General features: G+C 33.7%; 4 protein-coding genes across 4 annotated transcripts in view; 2 read left to right on the top strand and 2 right to left on the bottom strand.

Moving 5' to 3' along the window:
• Nucleotides 1-6,330: 6,330 nt before the first annotated feature.
• LOC105222738 (uncharacterized) lies at nt 6,331-9,119 on the bottom strand. Its single transcript, XM_011200186.4, has 6 exons — nt 8,715-9,119; nt 7,759-8,105; nt 7,552-7,695; nt 7,202-7,402; nt 6,973-7,139; nt 6,331-6,901 (listed from the first exon to the last, which is right to left on the bottom strand). The coding sequence occupies exons 1-6, from the start codon at nt 8,919-8,921 to the stop codon at nt 6,810-6,812; spliced, it is 1,158 nt and encodes a 385-aa protein (XP_011198488.1). The 5' UTR covers nt 8,922-9,119; the 3' UTR covers nt 6,331-6,809.
• Nucleotides 9,120-10,110: 991 nt separating this feature from the next.
• The window catches only part of LOC105222741 (uncharacterized), a 72,446-nt gene continuing 62,501 nt past the window's right edge, over nt 10,111-20,055 (bottom strand). Inside the window, exon 10 of the mRNA XM_049456850.1 lies at nt 10,111-10,853. Within this exon, the coding sequence (XP_049312807.1) occupies nt 10,674-10,853 (180 nt within the window). The 3' untranslated portion in view covers nt 10,111-10,673. The remainder of the gene's footprint in view (nt 10,854-20,055) is intronic.
• Nucleotides 13,789-15,544, top strand: LOC109579318 (uncharacterized). The gene is made up of 2 exons (XM_049456851.1): nt 13,789-14,352; nt 14,428-15,544. The coding sequence occupies exons 1-2, from the start codon at nt 14,256-14,258 to the stop codon at nt 14,952-14,954; spliced, it is 624 nt and encodes a 207-aa protein (XP_049312808.1). The 5' UTR covers nt 13,789-14,255; the 3' UTR covers nt 14,955-15,544.
• On the top strand, nt 16,710-18,233 carry LOC105222739 (uncharacterized). Its single transcript, XM_011200188.4, has 2 exons — nt 16,710-17,215; nt 17,355-18,233. The coding sequence occupies exons 1-2, from the start codon at nt 17,119-17,121 to the stop codon at nt 17,858-17,860; spliced, it is 603 nt and encodes a 200-aa protein (XP_011198490.2). The 5' UTR covers nt 16,710-17,118; the 3' UTR covers nt 17,861-18,233.

Here is a 20,055-nt window from a genome sequence, read left to right as displayed (position 1 = left end):
AATTACTAAAACAATTTTTTTAATTTCCAAATTTACTCTTTCTTTAAATAACATGCTTCCTGCATCACTTTCTATTGTAATAATTTTACTAATAGTTTTTGTAAGAAATACGGATGAGCAAAGTGGCATAAAATGTAAGAGAGAAGGCCAGAACAGGCGTTTTCGATTCGCCACTTCATTTCACTTTGTTTAAGTTTTGCTCCCTCGGTGTGAAATGACCAACTAAAAAGAACTCATTAAAGTTATTTTGGCTTGAAAATTCGCTCTCCATTTGATTATACCAATCAACTGAATTTATACCAGTTGTTTTTTCGATTTGGCACTAAGGATTTAAATCCACTTTTCTTTTGATTTTAAATTATTTTCTTTTGCATTAAAATGAAATTTTAAGGTTGGTTGAGTTTATTCGCATCCTAAGATGTATACTTTATTAAAAACAATTTTTAGAAAAAAATCTATTATCGACTGCACTGTTAACATTGTTACTCCCTTTATTACTTCAAAAGAAAAACATTTTGATGAATGGGTTTTCGCGCGAAATTTCCATAAAATAAAAAGTCTTACTATTTTTTGCCCACAATAATAATTCTCATCTTTTATGCAATCTTTCAATAATAAACATAAGATAGTGCAGAAGCAACTTTAGCGAAACGGGAGAAATTTCTCTTTGTCGAAAACAGTTTAAAAAACTGTGCGAGTGTTGTTAAGTCAATAAGTAGTGAAGACCAAATTAATGGAAATAATAGAAATAATTGGAAACTTAAAAATATATAAATAATTATAATTAGTAAGGATTACACTGCCATAGATGAAAGCGTTTAAATAATAAGCAGAAACATTCAACACTTTATCAAATTAACCGATATGTATAACCAATATTTGTATAAATTTTAACATTAGCCAACAAACAGAAACAGTTTTGCTGGAGTTTATAGTATTTTTTGTAGAGGAACTTGGTTTTTTTAGAGGAGATTTTGTGAATTGAGAAACGTAAAAACATGATTAGTTCAATACTGAGAAGAATAGTACCCGCTAATTTTTTAAAATGATCGCTTGGAATTTTTTGACTTCTTAGTTTAATAATATTGTTATCGTTTTTAATAATTTATTTTTAGTGATTATAATTTTAGATAAGATAAGGTGATTTAATTCATAAAATATATATTTTAAAAGCTACGAACTTAATTTAGATAATAAGATTCCAGTTTTCGAGAAATCCTATTCGCAACCGTTATCTATCAATATTTTGCTTAAGCATTTTCTTTTATTTTTCACAAGTTATACATACATATGTATGTATGTATGTATACCAACACCTTAACTTCCTTATTTATGTCCGTCACTGAAAGTTGAGGCAAAATAAGAATTTAATTTTTTTTGTTATATTTTCGTTAGCTCTTTGACTACCAGCGTATTCGAAAATCTATCTTTGGGACGGCTAAGGCTAGTTATTTAGACTTGCGAATTTACTATTTAGCTTTAAGGGGGTATTCTTATCTAAAGGACGCTGGACCCACATTTGCATTAGTTCAGGGTGGTGCGTATTTTTCGCAAACTTGTGAATCCCCCCGTTTACTTCACACTTCAGCATGACGCTGATGAAATTGTCCGCGTTTATTGGGCCAGCAAGGTCTTCCATGGCGGCGCGTTCTCGTTGCCCTCGCACACATTCAAAGAATGTCTGTGTTCTGTCGCATCGCATCGTATGACGGCTTTTCGACTTTTCTTTAGGTCTTTTATTAGCCTGGTTATCCATCTGCAGCTTTCTTTATTTGTTCTATTGCGCTCTTTTTATTTTCGGATGTTGTCTTTACCCACAGCTTTCATATGTCAGATAGTCAATTGGGACATTACCGCTTATAACTAATATTGTGTCACCTTCACCTGACATTGTTCGATAAACTGATGCAACTCTAAGGTCTGCGGTGGATTCTGGCCACTATCTCAGCTCCGTATAATAGGACGCTTATCGTCGACATTAGAAGCTTTTTCTTTCCTTGGCTGGGGCCCCCCATGTTGACCAATAGTCTGTTAAGTTGGGAGGTGATTTTTGCTGCATTTCTTACGGCATGCTGTATTTGTACCCAGAATCCGGGTTATTCAGGTCCAGTCTGATGCCTAGGTAGTTTGCTTTTATTTTGTTCTCGTTTGCATAGTTATTTCGAGGGGTATGTGTTTTAGGATAGCGTCGTGCTGCTACTGACATGACTCCTACCTCCACACCACAGCTCTGAGACTTCGATCATATTCACCCATCTAGCGTTGTTGAGGGCGTTTCGGACTTCTCGAACAAGTCGCCAGCAACACTATTCTCTTGTATTTATGCCATCTACGCTGTGCAGCTTCTACACTGTCAATGACACATTTTATAGCCTTTAGAGTTGATCAGCCGGGTCAAAAGCCGTGTAAATAACATAGGAGGGAGTCCTCCAGCCACGTTGATAGCCGCTTCGAGCCTGGGGTTGAGTAGATTTTCATAAAGCTTTCTCGCTGTGACAAGCATGTATAGTGGACGGTATACTGATGGCAAGTCGCGATCTTCTTTCTAATTAGCACCAACTGTTATATTTTCAAAAGTTTGGGGAATATTCTGGTTCGGTCGTTCTGCATGATTTCTGCTGCAGTCCCGTTCCGGACGGTTGATTTGTTGGTCTTGAGCATATCAGTGACTAATTGCAGCTCTTGAAGAATGTACTGGCAGATTTGTAGAAGTATTAGAGTCTGTTTTGGATCACTAGACCTTTTTTCGTGTGTGGGGAAGAGAGCGTTTACGATGTGATTCATTTTCCCAACGCTTAAGTCAGGTGACTTTGCTCGAACACCGAGTTTCTTTATTACTATTTTATATATGTACACAACTCACAAGGATTTTGTGAACATCCTCGCGTAGTTCCTCCCATTTTTTTATTTTTGCTATCATCGATGACATGTTTCAGCTCCTTTTTTGTTGCTTGGTATTGCTCGGCTTCTCGAAATGCGGCTCCTCTGCGCTTGGATCTCGTGTAGGATCTGCGAAGACGGAGACATGTGCGTCTGAGGTGCCTCGCTGTGGGAAACCTTGGACATTGATTTCTGACAGGTCCTTGTTAAATTAAGTATTGTGTGTTCGACAATTTTTCTTGCAATTTTGGGGAACCTGCAATATTAGTTATAAGGTCTGGTTGTCTATTGCAGAGATTAGTTTCGAAGTATTTAGTTTCAAAATGTTCCAGTTTCATGTTCCAATATTTCTCCTTTGCTGTTTCATGAATACTTTTAATGAAAGATATATTTTTTTTTATTGTTTATCTTTTAATATTTTATAAAATTATATTATGTATAGTATTTTATATAAAAAATAACCAAAATGTTTACGAATTTGAAATAATTTTTATAACTAACGGTGCTTCACTTTGTTGGCTCATCAACACTCCACAGTTCAATTGAAGACAGTCTTTCAACTGAGAAAACAAAAAACAATAAATATAATATTGAAACTTAGGTAGTTAATTGCACAAATTCAATTTAAATTAGGCAAAAATCCATGCAGTTATTTGTAAGTAAGCTCATTATCATTGAAAAAGAAAATTATATAAAATTATAAAAACCATTCAAAGCACATTCAAAGCCAGAAAAATATATTAATGAAAAATTGTTGAACATAAAATAAAGAAAAAAAATTGTAAATATAAAACAAGTAGTAGTTTAGTTGTTTACTAAGAAACACAAACGAAACAAGGAAATTAATTAATAAAATTAAAAATAAATGAAAATTTAACTAATTTTATACACAAAACGAATTCACCCATGCATTATTAGTAAAATTTTACACATAAGTCAGTACCTAAATGAAATTATTAAAACTATTCTTAACAAAATAACAAAAACAAAAACTATGAAACGATTACTAATTAATAAATAATTTAAATAAATATAAATTAGCTGATGTAAACAGGACGGAAAGTCCTTGCAAATGTTAACAGATACTAAAACTCAAACTCTATAACTATTAAGTGGCTAGAAAAATTCCAAAAAAATATTAATTTAAAACAACAACAAAGTAACGAAAAAGTAGCGCAAAATAAATGTACTGTAGCAAATAGACGATTTCAATACAAAACAAATATATAGAGCATAAAAAATTTAACAAATAATAATTTATAATAAATAATTATAAAAATATTTAACTACAAAAAATTAATAAAAATAAATAAAAGACGAGTAAGCAAAGTACTTAAGTTTACACTTAGCGCATTTAAGTTTTAAATAAGATTTACACTAAGTTTACACCAATTACAATTAAAATGTTTCAGCAAAACAGTAAAAAGAAGAAAAAAACAAATTACTATGTAACAATTAAAAAACAATTTCGAGTAAAAAATGTTTCAGAAATTGCTGTAAAATTAACAAAAAATCCGAAACTAATTTGTCTAAGCATGAAGTTGCTGACGAAGTTGAAGTTATTGTATATGTTTAGCAAAAGTGCCGGAGCAGGGCCTAGTTAATGGAGTTAAAGCGAACTCAAAGTACGCTCAAAGTTGAGTTCAAGAACATACTACACCAAGGTGTTGAATATTAAAAAAAAGGCAACAGTAAAATGCAAAACAAACACAAACTAATTATTAAGTTATAAAACAATTGAGGTTTAAATTAAGTAAAAATAATTAAAATACAAAACGAAATAAACAATGAATTTTAAAACACAAAAAACAATTTCACTCAATTTATTTGTAGGAAAGATTAATGAAATGGTGAGTATAAAGATATATAAATATATATAATATATAAATAAATATCAATTTTTATAAATAACAAAGCATACAATCAAAATAAATAAAGATTTTCACAAAATAAATAATTTTTAACGTGCGTTTTCTGATTGTTAATAAGCACCAAAAATATTGCTTACAATATTCTATACAAAAAACCAAACATTTATAGCATCCAAACAAATTTCCAACAATTTTAAGCTAAGTTTGCGAAAAACACTAAATAAAATGTGTACGCAATCATAAATAAAAATCCAATTTATTTTTAAATGAAGCGCCAAATTCATACCTTTCATTTGACACTGCAACCATCAAAATCGGTGAAGAATTGACGAAGTTACGCTAATTTAAACCAAACAACTTAAACTACATACACACGTACACACACGCACACACACACACACACACGTACGAGCGCAGCAAATTTTTCCGTTCGCTCAAATTGACGTTGAGTGCAGGGAAAACGCTCACATATTAATAATTATGAAAAAGACAATTTTATATTGTTTGATATAAAGCAATCGTACACGTTAGTTTTACCGCTCTTTGTAACTACCTAAACTAAAACAAAAATATTGTTAAATTGTAATAAACACGCATATATACACTTTATATTATGTATAAAAAATAGAAACGTTGAAAATATATTTATTTGTTGTCTGTTGAATGGTTGTTTTATTATTGAAAATGATGCAGAATTTCATTACCTTTCATTTGACACCAAAATTATCAAAATCGGTGCACAATTGCCGTAGTTATGACGAAAAATCACTTACATGTACCAACTGGCACACACACGCACGCACACACATGCAGCGCGATCGCTGCGATTTTTACATTTTCTCAAATGCCCGATTTGCACCAGGCACCCAGAACTGCTCATAACATAGCAGGTGGCTGCCGCAAAAAATTAAAATTTTCGTTGCATACCCGAAAGGCGCAAGAAATTCGCCACAGCACCGGAAGCGCTGACTGGACAAACTTAATTGAGCATAACTTCGCCAAATATATGTTTGAAACAACGTTTGAGGTATCAAATGAAAGGGTAGGACACCAGCTAACAATGAGTTCAATACAAAAGTTTCAGCTATAATTTTTACCACTCAAAAATATGTAAAAGCGTTTGGCACTATAACGCAGTTCTCGCGTTAATTGGAATGCTGAAAATGGCACCCATCGCAAGCTGAAAAAATTATCTTTCATTTGACACCAAAATCAATGTTAACGATTGAGTTTTCGCTTAGTTATGAGCAATTAAACGCAACGTGCAAACGCTTCCGGCAGCGAGAGGAAGTGGAAAAATTTCTTGCGCCTTTCGGGTATGCAACGAAAATTTTAATTTTTCGCGGCAGCCACCTGCTATGTTATGAGCAGTTCTGGGTGCCTGGTGCAAATCGGGCATTTGAGAAAATGTAAAAATCGCAGCGATCGCGCTGCATGTGTGTGCGTGCGTGTGTGTGCCAGTTGCTACATGTAAGTGATTTTTCGTCACAACTTCGGCAATTATGCACCGATTTTGATAATTTTGGTGTCAAATGAAAGGTAATGAAATTCTGCATCATTTTCAATAATAAAACAACCATTCAACAGACAACAAATAAATATATTTTTAACGTTTTTATTTTTTGTACATAATATAAAGTGTATATATGCGTGTTTATTACAATTTAACAATATTTTTTAGTTTAGGTAGTTACAAAGAGCGGTAAAACTAATGTAGTACGATTGCTTTACATCAAACAATACAAAATTGTCTTTTTCATAATTATAAATATGTAAGTGAGCGTTTTCTCTGCACTCTAGCATAGGAATACAAAAATAGGTGACTGGTGTAATATTAGGAATAAAAAATAGAGAGTCTGATGTTACAATTTAAAAGTAAATGAAAGGAATAATATTACGAGATTTAGTGCTACAGAATATAAATAAAGTCTTATTGGGTTAGGCATTATTTCCACCGATACTGTCAAACTGGGAATACGTGTGTATAACAATATTCAACATTGCATTTATAATATGGTCACGGTTCGACATCAAATGAGAGCTCAATATTTTTCGCATCTATTCGTTATTCATATCTTCTGTGTCATTCTCCATCTCCGAGCCACGTCCTTCACGTATGCGCTTCAATTTACGCTTAAGCGTCATTATGCCTGTAGTATGTAGTATTAAATTTATTTATAATCCTAATTTTTTATAATTTTCTTTGTGGTATTTCTCTTACATTTAATAGCTTGAAAAGCTTTCGCTGACGTGCAGGAACTATCTGACCCAGACGAATTTGCTAGAGAGCTGATCTTTAACTTCTCCTGCGCTAATTTTACTTCCATATAGGCCTTTTTAAGTGTTTTAAAGTGACGGTGTTCACTTGAGTCTTTCAGCAAAATGCATCTGAACAAAAGCAAAGGTTCTTATTAGAGTTTATTGTCTACTTTTACTATTAACATATATACTTTGCTGCTGATCCTTCACCCGAGCAGTCCAACGGCGAAGAGTGATAAATCTGATGATAAAAATACTGCAGCACTGGCGAATTCCAAATGGACAGCCCGTACCACAGCCAAATTGTAACATTTAACATTATTTTAAAATTTTTGGCAAACAACGTAGGAACTAAATATTTAAATGGTAGCAAGCTGATGAATACGTGGGACCTGCAAACAAAAAGACGATGAAGTATTTATATTCAAGTGGGAGAGATACAAAATTTGGAACTGCACGCGTTTGGAATAATGAAATATCGCTTTACACAAAAATTTGGTACCAAAAAATATCTTCCGATTACTTAGTTCTGACTACATACCAAGAAGCGATGCGTAATCCCAAAAACACTTGAAACAATAAACGGCTGCCTTTTGAATTAATCAAAGCCAGCAAGAAAAGAGATTCCGTAAGTATATTGTAGACGCCTAAGCTGAGATTCAGACCCACAAAGTAGTTTTCATATCTGAAAAATAAATTATTATAGTTAACTTTAAATTAACTGAGTACTGCAAAGCTATAAACATACTTGTACACATCAATAGCTCCCAATGCAAGCAAGTACAGCGTCTTCGAGCAAGCCTCTAGATAATCGGATTCCTTGAAATCCAATATGGCGTTATGTAGATTAAATGTTATGATGAATAGCGAATAGAATTGAAATTTTTCGCATTGTTGTGATTTGTAAAAGATCATGTTCTCTGATGAATAGAACAATGAGTAGCGTCCTTGATTCTTGAACAGCTGCGGTAACAACATAAATTCATTGTAAAAATATAGAAAGAGTGTGCAAGCGGCATAAAAGGCAATGTTCCACACGGATCGTGCAAATTGTTTACGTTTGTAGAATTTTATATTGGATGTTTTTAGGAAAACCTGCAAGTATGTATATTTACGAAAATTAATTATGAACAATTTAGTGTACAAGAATTTTTATATCAAAAATTAGTTTTAATTTTATTATTGCTTTTCACTCTCATGTAAATAAGAATTAAATTTAAATAAGTCATGTAAATTCTTATCAGAATTTCACTTTTATTTACATGACTTATTTGAATTTGTTTCTATCATGCAAGTATCAAGCAACTATTTACTTCAATAATATTTTATTTTATGCAAATAATAATAAATTTTTATTTCCACGACTTAGTTTATTTATTTCTCTCATGTAAGTATCTGGCAACCATTTATTTCAACGAACAACACGACCTCGCCAACAGCTGTTTTATATTGTTTGCGCTCTGCTAAAACGCATGTAAAAACTGCATTAAGCAAACAGCTGATTAACCTAGCGGCGCCGTCACCTTGGGTCACAAATACTAAAAACAAAACAAAACGAAAGAACACATGCAACAAACAAGAAACAATAAATCTCAAAAAAAAACTCGCATGCTATTTTTAGTAACTACAAATAAATCGCTATGCATACCAGGTGCACATGCATGTTAAAACATGTAAGATGTATGAATATACGCAACAGCCTACCTCGAATATTTTATAGAATCCAATGAAGCCTCCGGCGAATAATAAAAATATCCAAAACAAAGCGTTGAGCAAATAATTCAAGTCCACATGCTGCATTAATGCATCGAACCGGTCATTTGTGATGAAGTATTTTAGCGGCAGAAAGAAGTTATAAATGTCCGCCCAATAGTCGGGCGGGCCAGGCTTCATGTCCAATATAGATGTCATGGTTGCTGCTCCGATTCACACAATATCAACAAATACCAACGCGTTTTCACTTATTATTCAACTAATTTAAACGTTTTACATTTTTTACAAGTTATAAATAGTTTTTGTGGGGATTAAATATATTGTGCCACCACAAAAATTAACTTCACAAGTCCCGTTTTTTTCACTGCGAGTAATTTTTCGTTCTCCTTTCCACTCGCATTGACAGCTGCAACGAGTGTACGCAGCATTGCCATATCAAATGTAATAATATAAACAAGATACTTTTTTTAATCAAATATTAATTATGTAAAAAACAATTTTTTTCTTTAATTCAATCAAAGTACAAATAATTTGTGAAATTGTAAGTTGTTTATTATAAATGATTATTTTTTAAAGAGATTTAAATCTACGAATATAAATAGCGGCAAATTTTTTAGTTAGCATACTTTCAGGAGAAAACTAATAACGAGAAGTCACTATTCACTTTTGTTGTTATTTTTAAACTGTCATATTAAAATATGTCAATGGTAGACTCAACTTAATAACAAGGAAGTGGAAGTAATTAATATTTTAACAAACTATACAAAACATTTAACAGCTAATATTAAATTTACGTCAGAGGAAACTTAGCAAACTTCCTTCAAGGAAATCTGTTTCTGCGCATGTATGAGCAGAAATTAATGGAACTTTCTTTTTCATTTGAGTTTAACATTGGCAAGGTCATTTTACTTACGTGATCCAATAAAGAAGATGCTAGATAAAAATCTCAAATATAGAAGAAGTTTTCTTCATCACTTCGAAACGGATTTGTCTCATTGATTACCTAATTTTAGGACTTCTAAAAACATCACTTTACGTCTGCTGACTATTTGAATGATATTTCGGTTATAGTTAAATGCTGTAACAAAATATTTATTATGGAAGGAGTTGTGTTCACTTGCGAATTCGTTTTTTCTGACTTACAAGTGGATATAGACCGTTAATCTTTGAAACTTCTAAAATCAATACACAATTTTAAAATACATATTTTAGTCACTACTTCATTTGGACAGAAAAGACAAAATATCTAAAAAAAATCAATATCTAATTAATATAAATTTATAATTAAAGACATTTTAATTAGTTTATTAAATTATATTTTTGTTAAAAATACGCATAACAAAACAACGTTTAATAAAAAAATTACACAGTTATAAAGGAAAATATACATGCATATTTTAAGTATTATAAATATTTTATACTTTCTTTAAAATACTTTACAAAGTTAATATTTATTTAGTAATAAAGTAATTGTAATGCAAAAAGTTCGTCACTTAGCATTTACACTAAAAAAATTACGTAACTACACCAAATGATTGTTTTTTTAATTCAAATATTGATTATTTCTTACACATTTTTTTAAATAAATTTAATTTTAATTTAAATGCAATCATTGCATCGACAATATAAATAAGCGAAATACACACACACAAACAATTAAACTTACAAACACTCAAAAAAGGATTCTATAATATAAAATTTCTACTTTTTTAACCAAAATTTACTGCACACAACAATCATAATTTTTACGCACACATGTACATGCGTTTACCAATTTAGATACTTGATAAAATATATATTTAAAACTAATTACATAAGGAATTAAGTAAATATTTAGCTTCGTGTTACCTTAAATGTTATATTAATTTTAGTTTTAGCTTTAACTTTTGTTCATTTTTGTGTTTACGCTGAAACCCATGCCAACACAGGTACCATTAAGTTTGAAGGTTTCTACGCTGCGCTTAGAATCTCCCGTATCCACGCCGCATTCGATGTGATTTTGTCATACATTCTCGGCCGTTCGACGCCGCTCGGTCCACAAGCAATACGCCAGGATGAAACACCGAGCAATGCCCATTGATTTGTGCCCGGTATGAGGCACTGCACAGGTGCACCGGAATACTCTTCTTGCTGTTGGCGAAAAGAAATCAATAAAAATGTATTACATGTACAAAATAAAAAGAGGAAAATGATAAAAAAGTTAATTTCAACTTAAAAAACGACTGTGTTCAAACTATGATCAAGATGTTTGTAGTAAAATATGCAATACTACAATATATTATATTATATGTATGTATATACGAAAGGACGATGGAGTCATGTATAGAAATTCACGCAAGTGCGGAAAGAACTCTGATCAGCTCGAAAATATTATTTTACACATGGCTCAAGCAGCTCACGACTTCCGGCCTCAGACCAAGTATCCTCTGGGTAGCCTAAGAACAACCGTTTGAAGGCGAGCTAAAGTAAGGTGAACCATCCCTCTTAAGGGTTGTGCGCTGGGTTTGGGACCCACTAGGTAAAAAACACCCCGAATGAAAGATTATCAATAGCCTCGGATAAAAAGCCCCCCTTTTGATGATGACCATGGCAAACGCATTAAGGATACGATTTGAGGACATGCACCTTGGAATGTCCGGTCGCTTAATTAGGAAGCAGCCGGCGACCAGCTGATCGATGTCCTTGTAAAGATAAAGGCTGAAATCACCGCCGTCCAAAAAATGTGATGGACGGGACAAGAACGGAGACGAGTAGGTTCTTGTGACATTTGTTATGGTTCAGCGGCCATATAAAGGACCGCGAATTCGATGTGGGAGAAAGACTCACTCATCTAGTACTGTCATTCACTCCTTTGGATAAGCTTCTAGCCACAATCCACATAAGTGCAAAATTTTTCGACATAACTATAATTTGCGTCCACGCCCCGAAGAAAGAGCCGGACGATATGACCAAAGATGTCTTTTACGATCGGCTGGAGCGCGCTTGTGACGACTGCTCCCGCCACGATGCAAAATTGTGTTTGGGGATTTTAATGCCAGGGTAGGCAAAAAAGGCATCTTTGGTAAAACAGTTGGAAAATTCAGCCTCCATGGCGAAACCTCTCCGATGAAAGCAGAGGAAGACCTTAGGATCAGGTGGAGAAGAACCTGGCTGTATTTGGTATTTTGAAATGGCGCACTGTTGTTAGCTCGGCTTTAACCACGTAAGTGGTGTCTGAGCCAGTAAAGAAGAAAAATTTAAAAATTATATTATTATACCATATACAGTGAACATTTTAAAAATGATACATATGATACATCAAATTAACGGAAAAATCTTCTATTTTATTTTTAGAAACTTAAAAATAGTAATAAATTTATTCACTGCGTAAAATTTAGAGAAATAGCTCGCAACATATAAAATTTGTTCCACACAACTAACCGGAAAATTACAAGAAGTAACCTTCTACAAGTAACGATACTTCTGATCGTTGTGGAATTCCACTGGAATAAACACTGAATATTATTTTCAGCATATTAGTAGTTACCGGTAAGTTTGTGAGTAAGCCACACAACAATATGACACCCCCACGTGCTCATTCTTGTATCGAAATTCTGAAGCTAATTATTCAGTTATGGGAAGAAAGAAAAACCATTAAAGATATTTCGGAGATTGTGAAAAGAATTAATTCAACTGTCTTCGATATTATAAAAAAGTTTGAGAAGGAAAATCCTATCAATAATGTTAGTAGAGCTGGTCAAGGAAAGAAGCTAACACAAGCCGAAGAAAAGTTTACACTGGAAATTGTTGAAAAAATCCATTTTCCTCGGCGGAAAATGTAAGAAACATATTGGAAAATGAAAAAGGGAAGAAGGTTTCAGCTGAAACAATTCGCCGCACACTTAGAAGCTTCGATTTACATGGTACAGCAGTTGTAAAAAAGCCGTACATACACGAAAAAATAGAATGAATAGGCTAGAATTTGCGAAATTGTATTTAAAAAGGCTTGATGAGTTTTGACAAAGGGCAAATGGCATAATTTTGATTTAGTAATCATAAAACCGTATTATTACTTCTTTTTCAAGGTTCTTTTCACACACGAAAGCAAGTTTAACTTGCAGGGATCTGATGGCTGAAGTTTTGTATGGCGGCGTCCCAACGAAGCTTACTTGCCAAAACATACTAGGGCAACACTTAAGCACGGTGGTGGGCCAGTAATGGTTTTAGGATGCATATCGGCTAAAGGAAGGGGCAACCTGCATTTTGTGCAAGGTATTATGTATGGTTTCCAATATGTCGACATTTTAAAGGAAATTTTAAAGCAGTCATGTGTCACATTGGGAATTAAAGACAATTTTACAATTTACCAAGACAACGATCCGAAGCACAAATCGGAGATTGCTCGTATTTGGTAAATATACAATTGCCCTCATATACTGGGGACACCTGCCCAATCCCCAGATCTGAACGTTATTGAGCACGTATGACAAGAAGTCAGTCGAAAAGTGTACTAAAGACAGTATTCCAATGTTGCTGGGCTCAAAAGGTCTATTTTGGAGGCTTGGAACACAATACCAACAGAATTTTGTCAAAAACTTGTCGCCTCTATACTAAGGCGACTAGAAGCAGTTTTATCTGCAAAAGGATATGCTACGAAATATAAGTAATCATTAGCTTTTTAAATAATCCGGTTAGTTGTGTGGAACGAATTTTATATGTTGCGAGCTATTTCTCTAAATTTTACGCAGTGAATAAATTTATTACTATTTTAGTTTCTTAAAAGAAGATTTTTCCTTTAATTTGATGTATCATATGTATCATTTTTAAGATGTTCACTATATGATTGGAGGGTTCCATCATTGGCAATGCGCGCGTCCGGTTAGACGTGTGAGTCACTGTACATATGAATGGTTATATATGTAGGTATGTACTCACTGACGTATCTTCTACTACGGAGTAAAAAATATTTACTGGTATATACAAAATTTAAAAAGTTAATTTCATGTCCAAGTTCGGTGCTTTGCAGGCAGAAAATACTGTTCAAAAATAGTATATTATACCTAACCTCAAAACTTGTTTACAAGTTAATGCCAAACAATAAGCATTATTTTGAGATAATTGCTTTAATACTTTACATAACAATAGTAAAAAAACTTATTTTGGACTAATTCATTTAAAAACAATACCCAAACAACCAAAAACACGCAAATATTTTTGTTTGTGTGGTAGCTCATCCCGAAGGATAAAGGTTTGAAAATAACCTTGTCGATATGTCAAGGTCACACAAAGCCATGTAAACAAAATTTGTTTAGTCGCGAGTATAAATGTATTTACATATGTCTGTGTGTGTGCATGACTGAACAAACATGTTTACTAATATCCTGCCTCACACCCTCTTTCAACACTACATAACACTTTTTTATGCCTATAAAAGCCGCACGTGCTTCGGTAGAGCAGCATTACACAACAAGCACTCGAGCAGAGCAAACGTGTTATAGAAAATTATAAAAATAAATAATAATATTCAAAGCGACTGATTTTTTTAAATTTATAATGTCCCAACGTAAAGTTTTAAAAGTTTCTTACCACGGAAAACGTCAGTTAATCCGTTATAAGCTGGGCAGCACTTATGATGAAATTCTTAAGACGAGTAAGTATACGAAAAAAGAACATTCAAACATTTACTATATAATAATTCATATCACTAAATAATTTTTCTTTCCAGTAATGCAACACTTCCAGATTCCATACAAACGCAAATCAGCAACATCTCTCAAGCTTACCAACGAAGCCGGAAAAGTATTTAGTAAACGTCACCTTAAAAACTATCTCTTATTGTTTCCGAGCCCCAAAATTACATTCCATTTACAAAGTAACCAACAAACGACAGTAAGTTCGGGAAAGAACCTGAGAATACTGCCACGAAGCAATAATGCAATTAACACTGTAACCACAAAGCAGCAAAAGAGCCGAAAACGTCAACGAGAAAGCGATTACGAATACGATCCGACCTACCCAACGACACCTGTATTTCGCATGAACTGTTTTATAGGCGTATATCCCAGCGAATGTTCACCGCCGCCTACAAAACGTGTCCGTTTCAGCGAATCTTCAAACAGCATCAGAATTATACCTGCGCGGTCCGAAACAAAGGAGATTGTAGAAGGTGCATTGCGGCGGACGAGTTCTTTTATGGGTGAATATCCGCAAATGGCTACACAAACAAAACTAACGGCGGAGCATTTAAATTAATAGGAGGTTATAAACAACGGAAGTTGTAGCGGCATTAATTCGTCCATTTCCATATCAAGCTTTTGAGTTAAGATTCTTTATTTAAGAAGCCGGATAGCTTAACGGGGCTGTACGTCTGGCCATGTCCTACTAGACATTCGCTAAAAGCGAAAAAGTATTCATAGAAGTATTGTACTCGTATCTAAGACTGCATTTGTATTATTAATGGATTTTAATTAGTTAATTAATATGGAAATCATATTTACGATATTAGATTAAGTTAGTTCATACATTTTCAAAAATTAAGCAAAATTTTTACTAATTTAAATTTTTTTAATTTAAATAATGTTTTTGACACATTAAAAAATTGGGAGAAAAGCATTTTATTAGAATAACTACATACATATGTAGTTGTCCTTTTAATATAATATTATTTATTATACTATAAACTAAATGCAATAAAATTGATCAATGTTTTGAAAATTTTCACAGAACCCTACCAGATATCTTGTCAGGTAACTCCATACATGTTGTAACTAAGGATTAAAATTTATTCAACAATAATAGTTTAGGTACATGCAGTGGAATACCTGCAGGACAGGGAATAAAGAGTATGTATGAGTACATATGTACATACTTATGTATGTATGTAGCTATTTGCATGTTGCTGTGTTTTTACTTGTTATTGTACCAGTGATGGTTGAGTGCATTTGAACATACATACATACATACATATGTAAATATGTACTATGTACATGTACAAACATTTGTGAGGTGTTAATGACGCATGCATAGATGTCAGTAATAGTAACGGCTGCCAGTGAAAGAAAAAACAAAAACAAAAAACACCATGAATGAACATGCAGCAACATGTCTGGCGAGCACAGAGAGCGATAATGCGATATTCGAAAAGAGAGTTCCGAATAGAACGTGCTCAAAAGCAATTGCTTCTTGGCGGCAGTGGCATGCAGCTGGATGAGATGAATGAATTTTTACTTTGGCACTCGCCTTGCGAACAATTGAATTGAGTTAATTTATTACCAATGACGTCAGTACACAATTTTTTACACTGAGCAAATAATAATAGCTACAATAAGAAAAAATGTACGGGATTGCAATTGAGAATGATGATAAAAATGCTTTTAAGGAAAGTAGCAAAATGTTCATAAAAGTATTTAAGTGATTTTCACTAAAAAATTATAATACTAATTTTGTCTTTTGCTAGTAAAAAAAATCTATTAATTTCCAAAGAAGTCAAACATCGAAAAAGTTGAAGAAACAGAAATTGAAAAGGATGCAAAAGACCCAAGTCTTTTGCAAAACTAACCTTGAGCAGAGATCGCAAAAGAAATTCTTGATAACGTAGCTGAGAACCCAACATCAAAGAAATCATTAATGAATAACGAGACGTGGGTTTATAAACCCGATATCAAAACTGTCCAACAATCTAACGAATGGCGCTCCAAAAATAAGCCGAAACCAAAAGAAAACTAAATTCACTGAAGACATACATATGTATGTGTGTATGTATATATTTTTGTCAATCTGAGTCAAATTTGACTCTGGTATATTCGAAAAAATCTTTCCCAATAATGACTGAACTGGTTGCACTGTTATAATTATTATTTTTGTAAATTTCTTTCATATAGACCTATTATTATTTTCTATGAAATCTTTCACAAAAAATTTTAACTCAATTCTTGTCACTTATTTTTCACAGTGTTGAGCTGGTTTCAATTGTTGCACACCATCTACTATCAATTGAAACTTTGCCGCTACAACCTTTTCATTTCCGAAATAAGCGCCAGTCCAAGCGCACGTACCATGAAGAAAACATTACTCCAGGCTGTCTTGCAGGCACAAAAACTTCGTTATTGCGATTTTTGAGGGAGGATTGTACATTGTTCGCACAAAGCAACTGCATTCTTCTAGCGGCAAATAGAATATGAAGAGAGAGAGCGAACAGTCAATGCAATTTGGAAACGAGAGCGTATTGTTTACCTACAAACTCATCCCTGTTGTTCACCTGGCGTATGGACGAACAGCAGAAACTTTTCCTTGTCTGCCAAAACAAAACAAGTCGTTAAAGTGAGCACACGTACAGCTGTATTTTATTTATGGAATAACGGCCAGAGATTCGCAAATTAAATTAAATTAATAATACTTCGATTGGAAAGTAGGAAAAATGGTTGAGGGCGGCAGTTTGATTGTTTGCTATCGGAAGCAAATAAGTAACATACATTACGAGGCCACAAATCGTTACGAACAGATCATTAAGTTGAGTAAGTAAAGCTAACGGAAATTTATTAATACATATGTACGCATACTTCCATGTATCTACATATATACTTATCTATATACATATATGTACATGTAAATATCCAATAATGTTACTAAATTTGACTTTTATTTCCCCACCAGTTATTCAGCGCTTCAATATTCCCGCCTCGCATGAGACAGCTCTGCTGATCTCCACCGAAAACGGCAGAATTTTTGATAAGTTGCAGTTCGACTACTTTCTCACGCTATTCCCGAACCCCACCAGGGTTTTCTACATACGTTATGATTACAATCGTGCAGTCGACATCTTGCAGTCAACGCAACCGCAAGAGGAAGTTGCAAAAACAACAATAGAGAGTTGTGATATTCAAGTAAAAAACAAAAGTGAGAACCCAGCTAGTGAAGATGATGATCAATGTGCATCGAAGTTTACACCAGTATATCGTATGAATTGTTTCATCTACGAATATCCCACAACAGCTATCAAATTAGCAAATGACAGCGCTAAGAAGCAGAAAGCTAATGTGAAGAAACAGTCACCGCGTAGCGAATTTGTGAAGCGCGTGAAAAAGCGTTTGCAAATGGGTGAATTGAAAAAGCGTACAATGAAGCCTTTGGCGCAAGTAAAGCGCTTTATGCGGCTATAAGCGGGAGGATAAAGAGCCTAGCAATCTATGACTAGTGTATTATTATTTAGAATTAAGGTTTGTAAAATTTATTTTTCCACAAACATTTTTTTTTTTCATTTTTGCAGACTGTATACGACTATATAGTATATATTTATTCTTAGTTATTAAATTAATTTAAATTAATGAACTGATTTAATCATATACTCAACCAAGCAAGCAAAGCAATCAAATTATTGTGTACATACTTATAACACTATACATATTATATATATAATAATTTTTACCGCTTAAGTGTTTTATTTAATTATTATTATTTTTTGTAAATCAACTTTTTTTCACTTCATTTTGTATATCAACGTTAAAAAACTTATACCAAATAAAAACAAAATATTTAACTTATAAACTGGCAAACATTTTTCGATTATGCTTCTACATTCTACAGTATTTCCTAAAGAGATATTTGTTTAGTGTTTAAGCATGACTATATGGTAAAAACCCTTAATGTCATAGAAATTGCAAATTAATTTCGCACTTCGTATGGTCTTTTCATTAAATATCCTGTGAAATAAACTTTCTATACCCATACAAAGGCACCCCTTAATAAAATTTCACAAAAGTTAGTCAAATTGCGTTCGGTGAACCAAAAAGCGTACAAAGTTTGGCACTTCATTGGGAAACAGATGCAAGTTTTTGCTCAGTTATACAGTGAACAAAAACAATTTTTACAGAGAAATGTTTTGACTTTGAAGGGAATTTTCTCTTAAACTATTTCAGCTTTTAAACAGCAACCTAGAGTAACAATGTGAGAATCTTTTGTTTTTCTCACATTTTTATAAAAACTTTAAATAACTCAATTTTAATGTTAACGAATGAAAAAAATATAAAATATCATTTTTGAGCAGCAAAAAAAAACCAGAGGCATATTCAGTTGGGGTAGTATTGCCACATACTAAAAAAGTTTTCTCTGGGTTTCATTTAGGTACCGTACATACTATCACCAATTATATGGAGCAAAGTCAGCCGGGTGTTCGAATATCCTAGTAATAGTGCTAGGTCAAGTTTTCGCCCAATTGTATCTATTTTAGGCACAAATATATACTGATATGAGTTAAACACGTTGAGATAACTAAAGTATTGCCCAATATATCCAGTATAAAGGCACCTAGTAGTTCGAATATCTGTATATTAGATATATAGGGCTCAGAGAAGTATTGACCCGATTCAACCCACTTTTGATATACAGAAATGCTACTGCCAGGAAAAAATTTTGTCTGAATTTCAATTTTACAGGGTTTGTCCGGAAAGTAATAGGATTGAGTCGATCTAAAAAAATTTATTTAACCAATCGTTACAACCCTTTAAAAAAAAATAGGCTCCTTCTGCGTCGATGCAGCGCTGCCAACGGGATTCCCAAGCATTGAAAACGTTACGGAATGCATTATCCGCTCTGTCGTCTCAAAATTCTTCCCTTTCATTGGCCTTTTTAGGCAAAGAAACAAAGAAGTTCAAGGGCCACATCTGAGCTGTAGGGCGGCTGCCGGCCTTGGTTAGATAGCTGTTCACAACAAAAGCGGTGTGAGCCGAGGCGTTGTCGTATTGCAACTTCCAATCGGCTGCGATATCTTGTCGGACACGACTGAACCTTCGTTTGAGTCTCTTGAGGACTTTCAGACAATGAGTATCATTTTTACTTTGGATTTGCTCATTTATTATCGACTTCTTCCCGGCCCTCCAAAAAGGCCTGGTACCACCGAAACACAACACTTCTTGCTAAAGCTAAATCTAGGTAATCTGCTTGATCATATCAAATGTCTCTGTCGCAGATTTACGGAGTTTCGCACAGAATATAATCGCGTACCTCTAAATATTTTTTCTGTTTCTCCAGGTGCTCGGAGACAAGTCCCATTACCGAGGTATGGGATTGCACCAAAAATGGGGCGATGCCACTCCCATTGTCCAATTTTCACACGGCTCGCATAAAGCCTTCTCATACCATCTCGGAAGTAAAATTTAATGTCTCTGGCGCAATTAGTTATGGATTTATTGCGCTTTTAGTAGTAGACTTGATTTTCATCGTTCAGTTCGTTTGGCCGTTCCGAGAGCTTCTACAGCTTTTCGCTTCTTGGGGAGAAAAAGACGGGCGCAAAGGACACACTGACGAACACACTGACGGTCGTGGCTAAATCGACTCGGGTCCTCACCCAATAATTTGC

The sequence above is a fragment of the Bactrocera dorsalis genome, chromosome 4 (assembly GCF_023373825.1).
Source record: "Bactrocera dorsalis isolate Fly_Bdor chromosome 4, ASM2337382v1, whole genome shotgun sequence".
Taxonomy (NCBI): Eukaryota; Metazoa; Arthropoda; class Insecta; order Diptera; family Tephritidae; genus Bactrocera; species Bactrocera dorsalis.
Note: the sequence above shows the minus strand (reverse complement) of the source record. Positions and strands in the feature narration are given on the sequence as shown.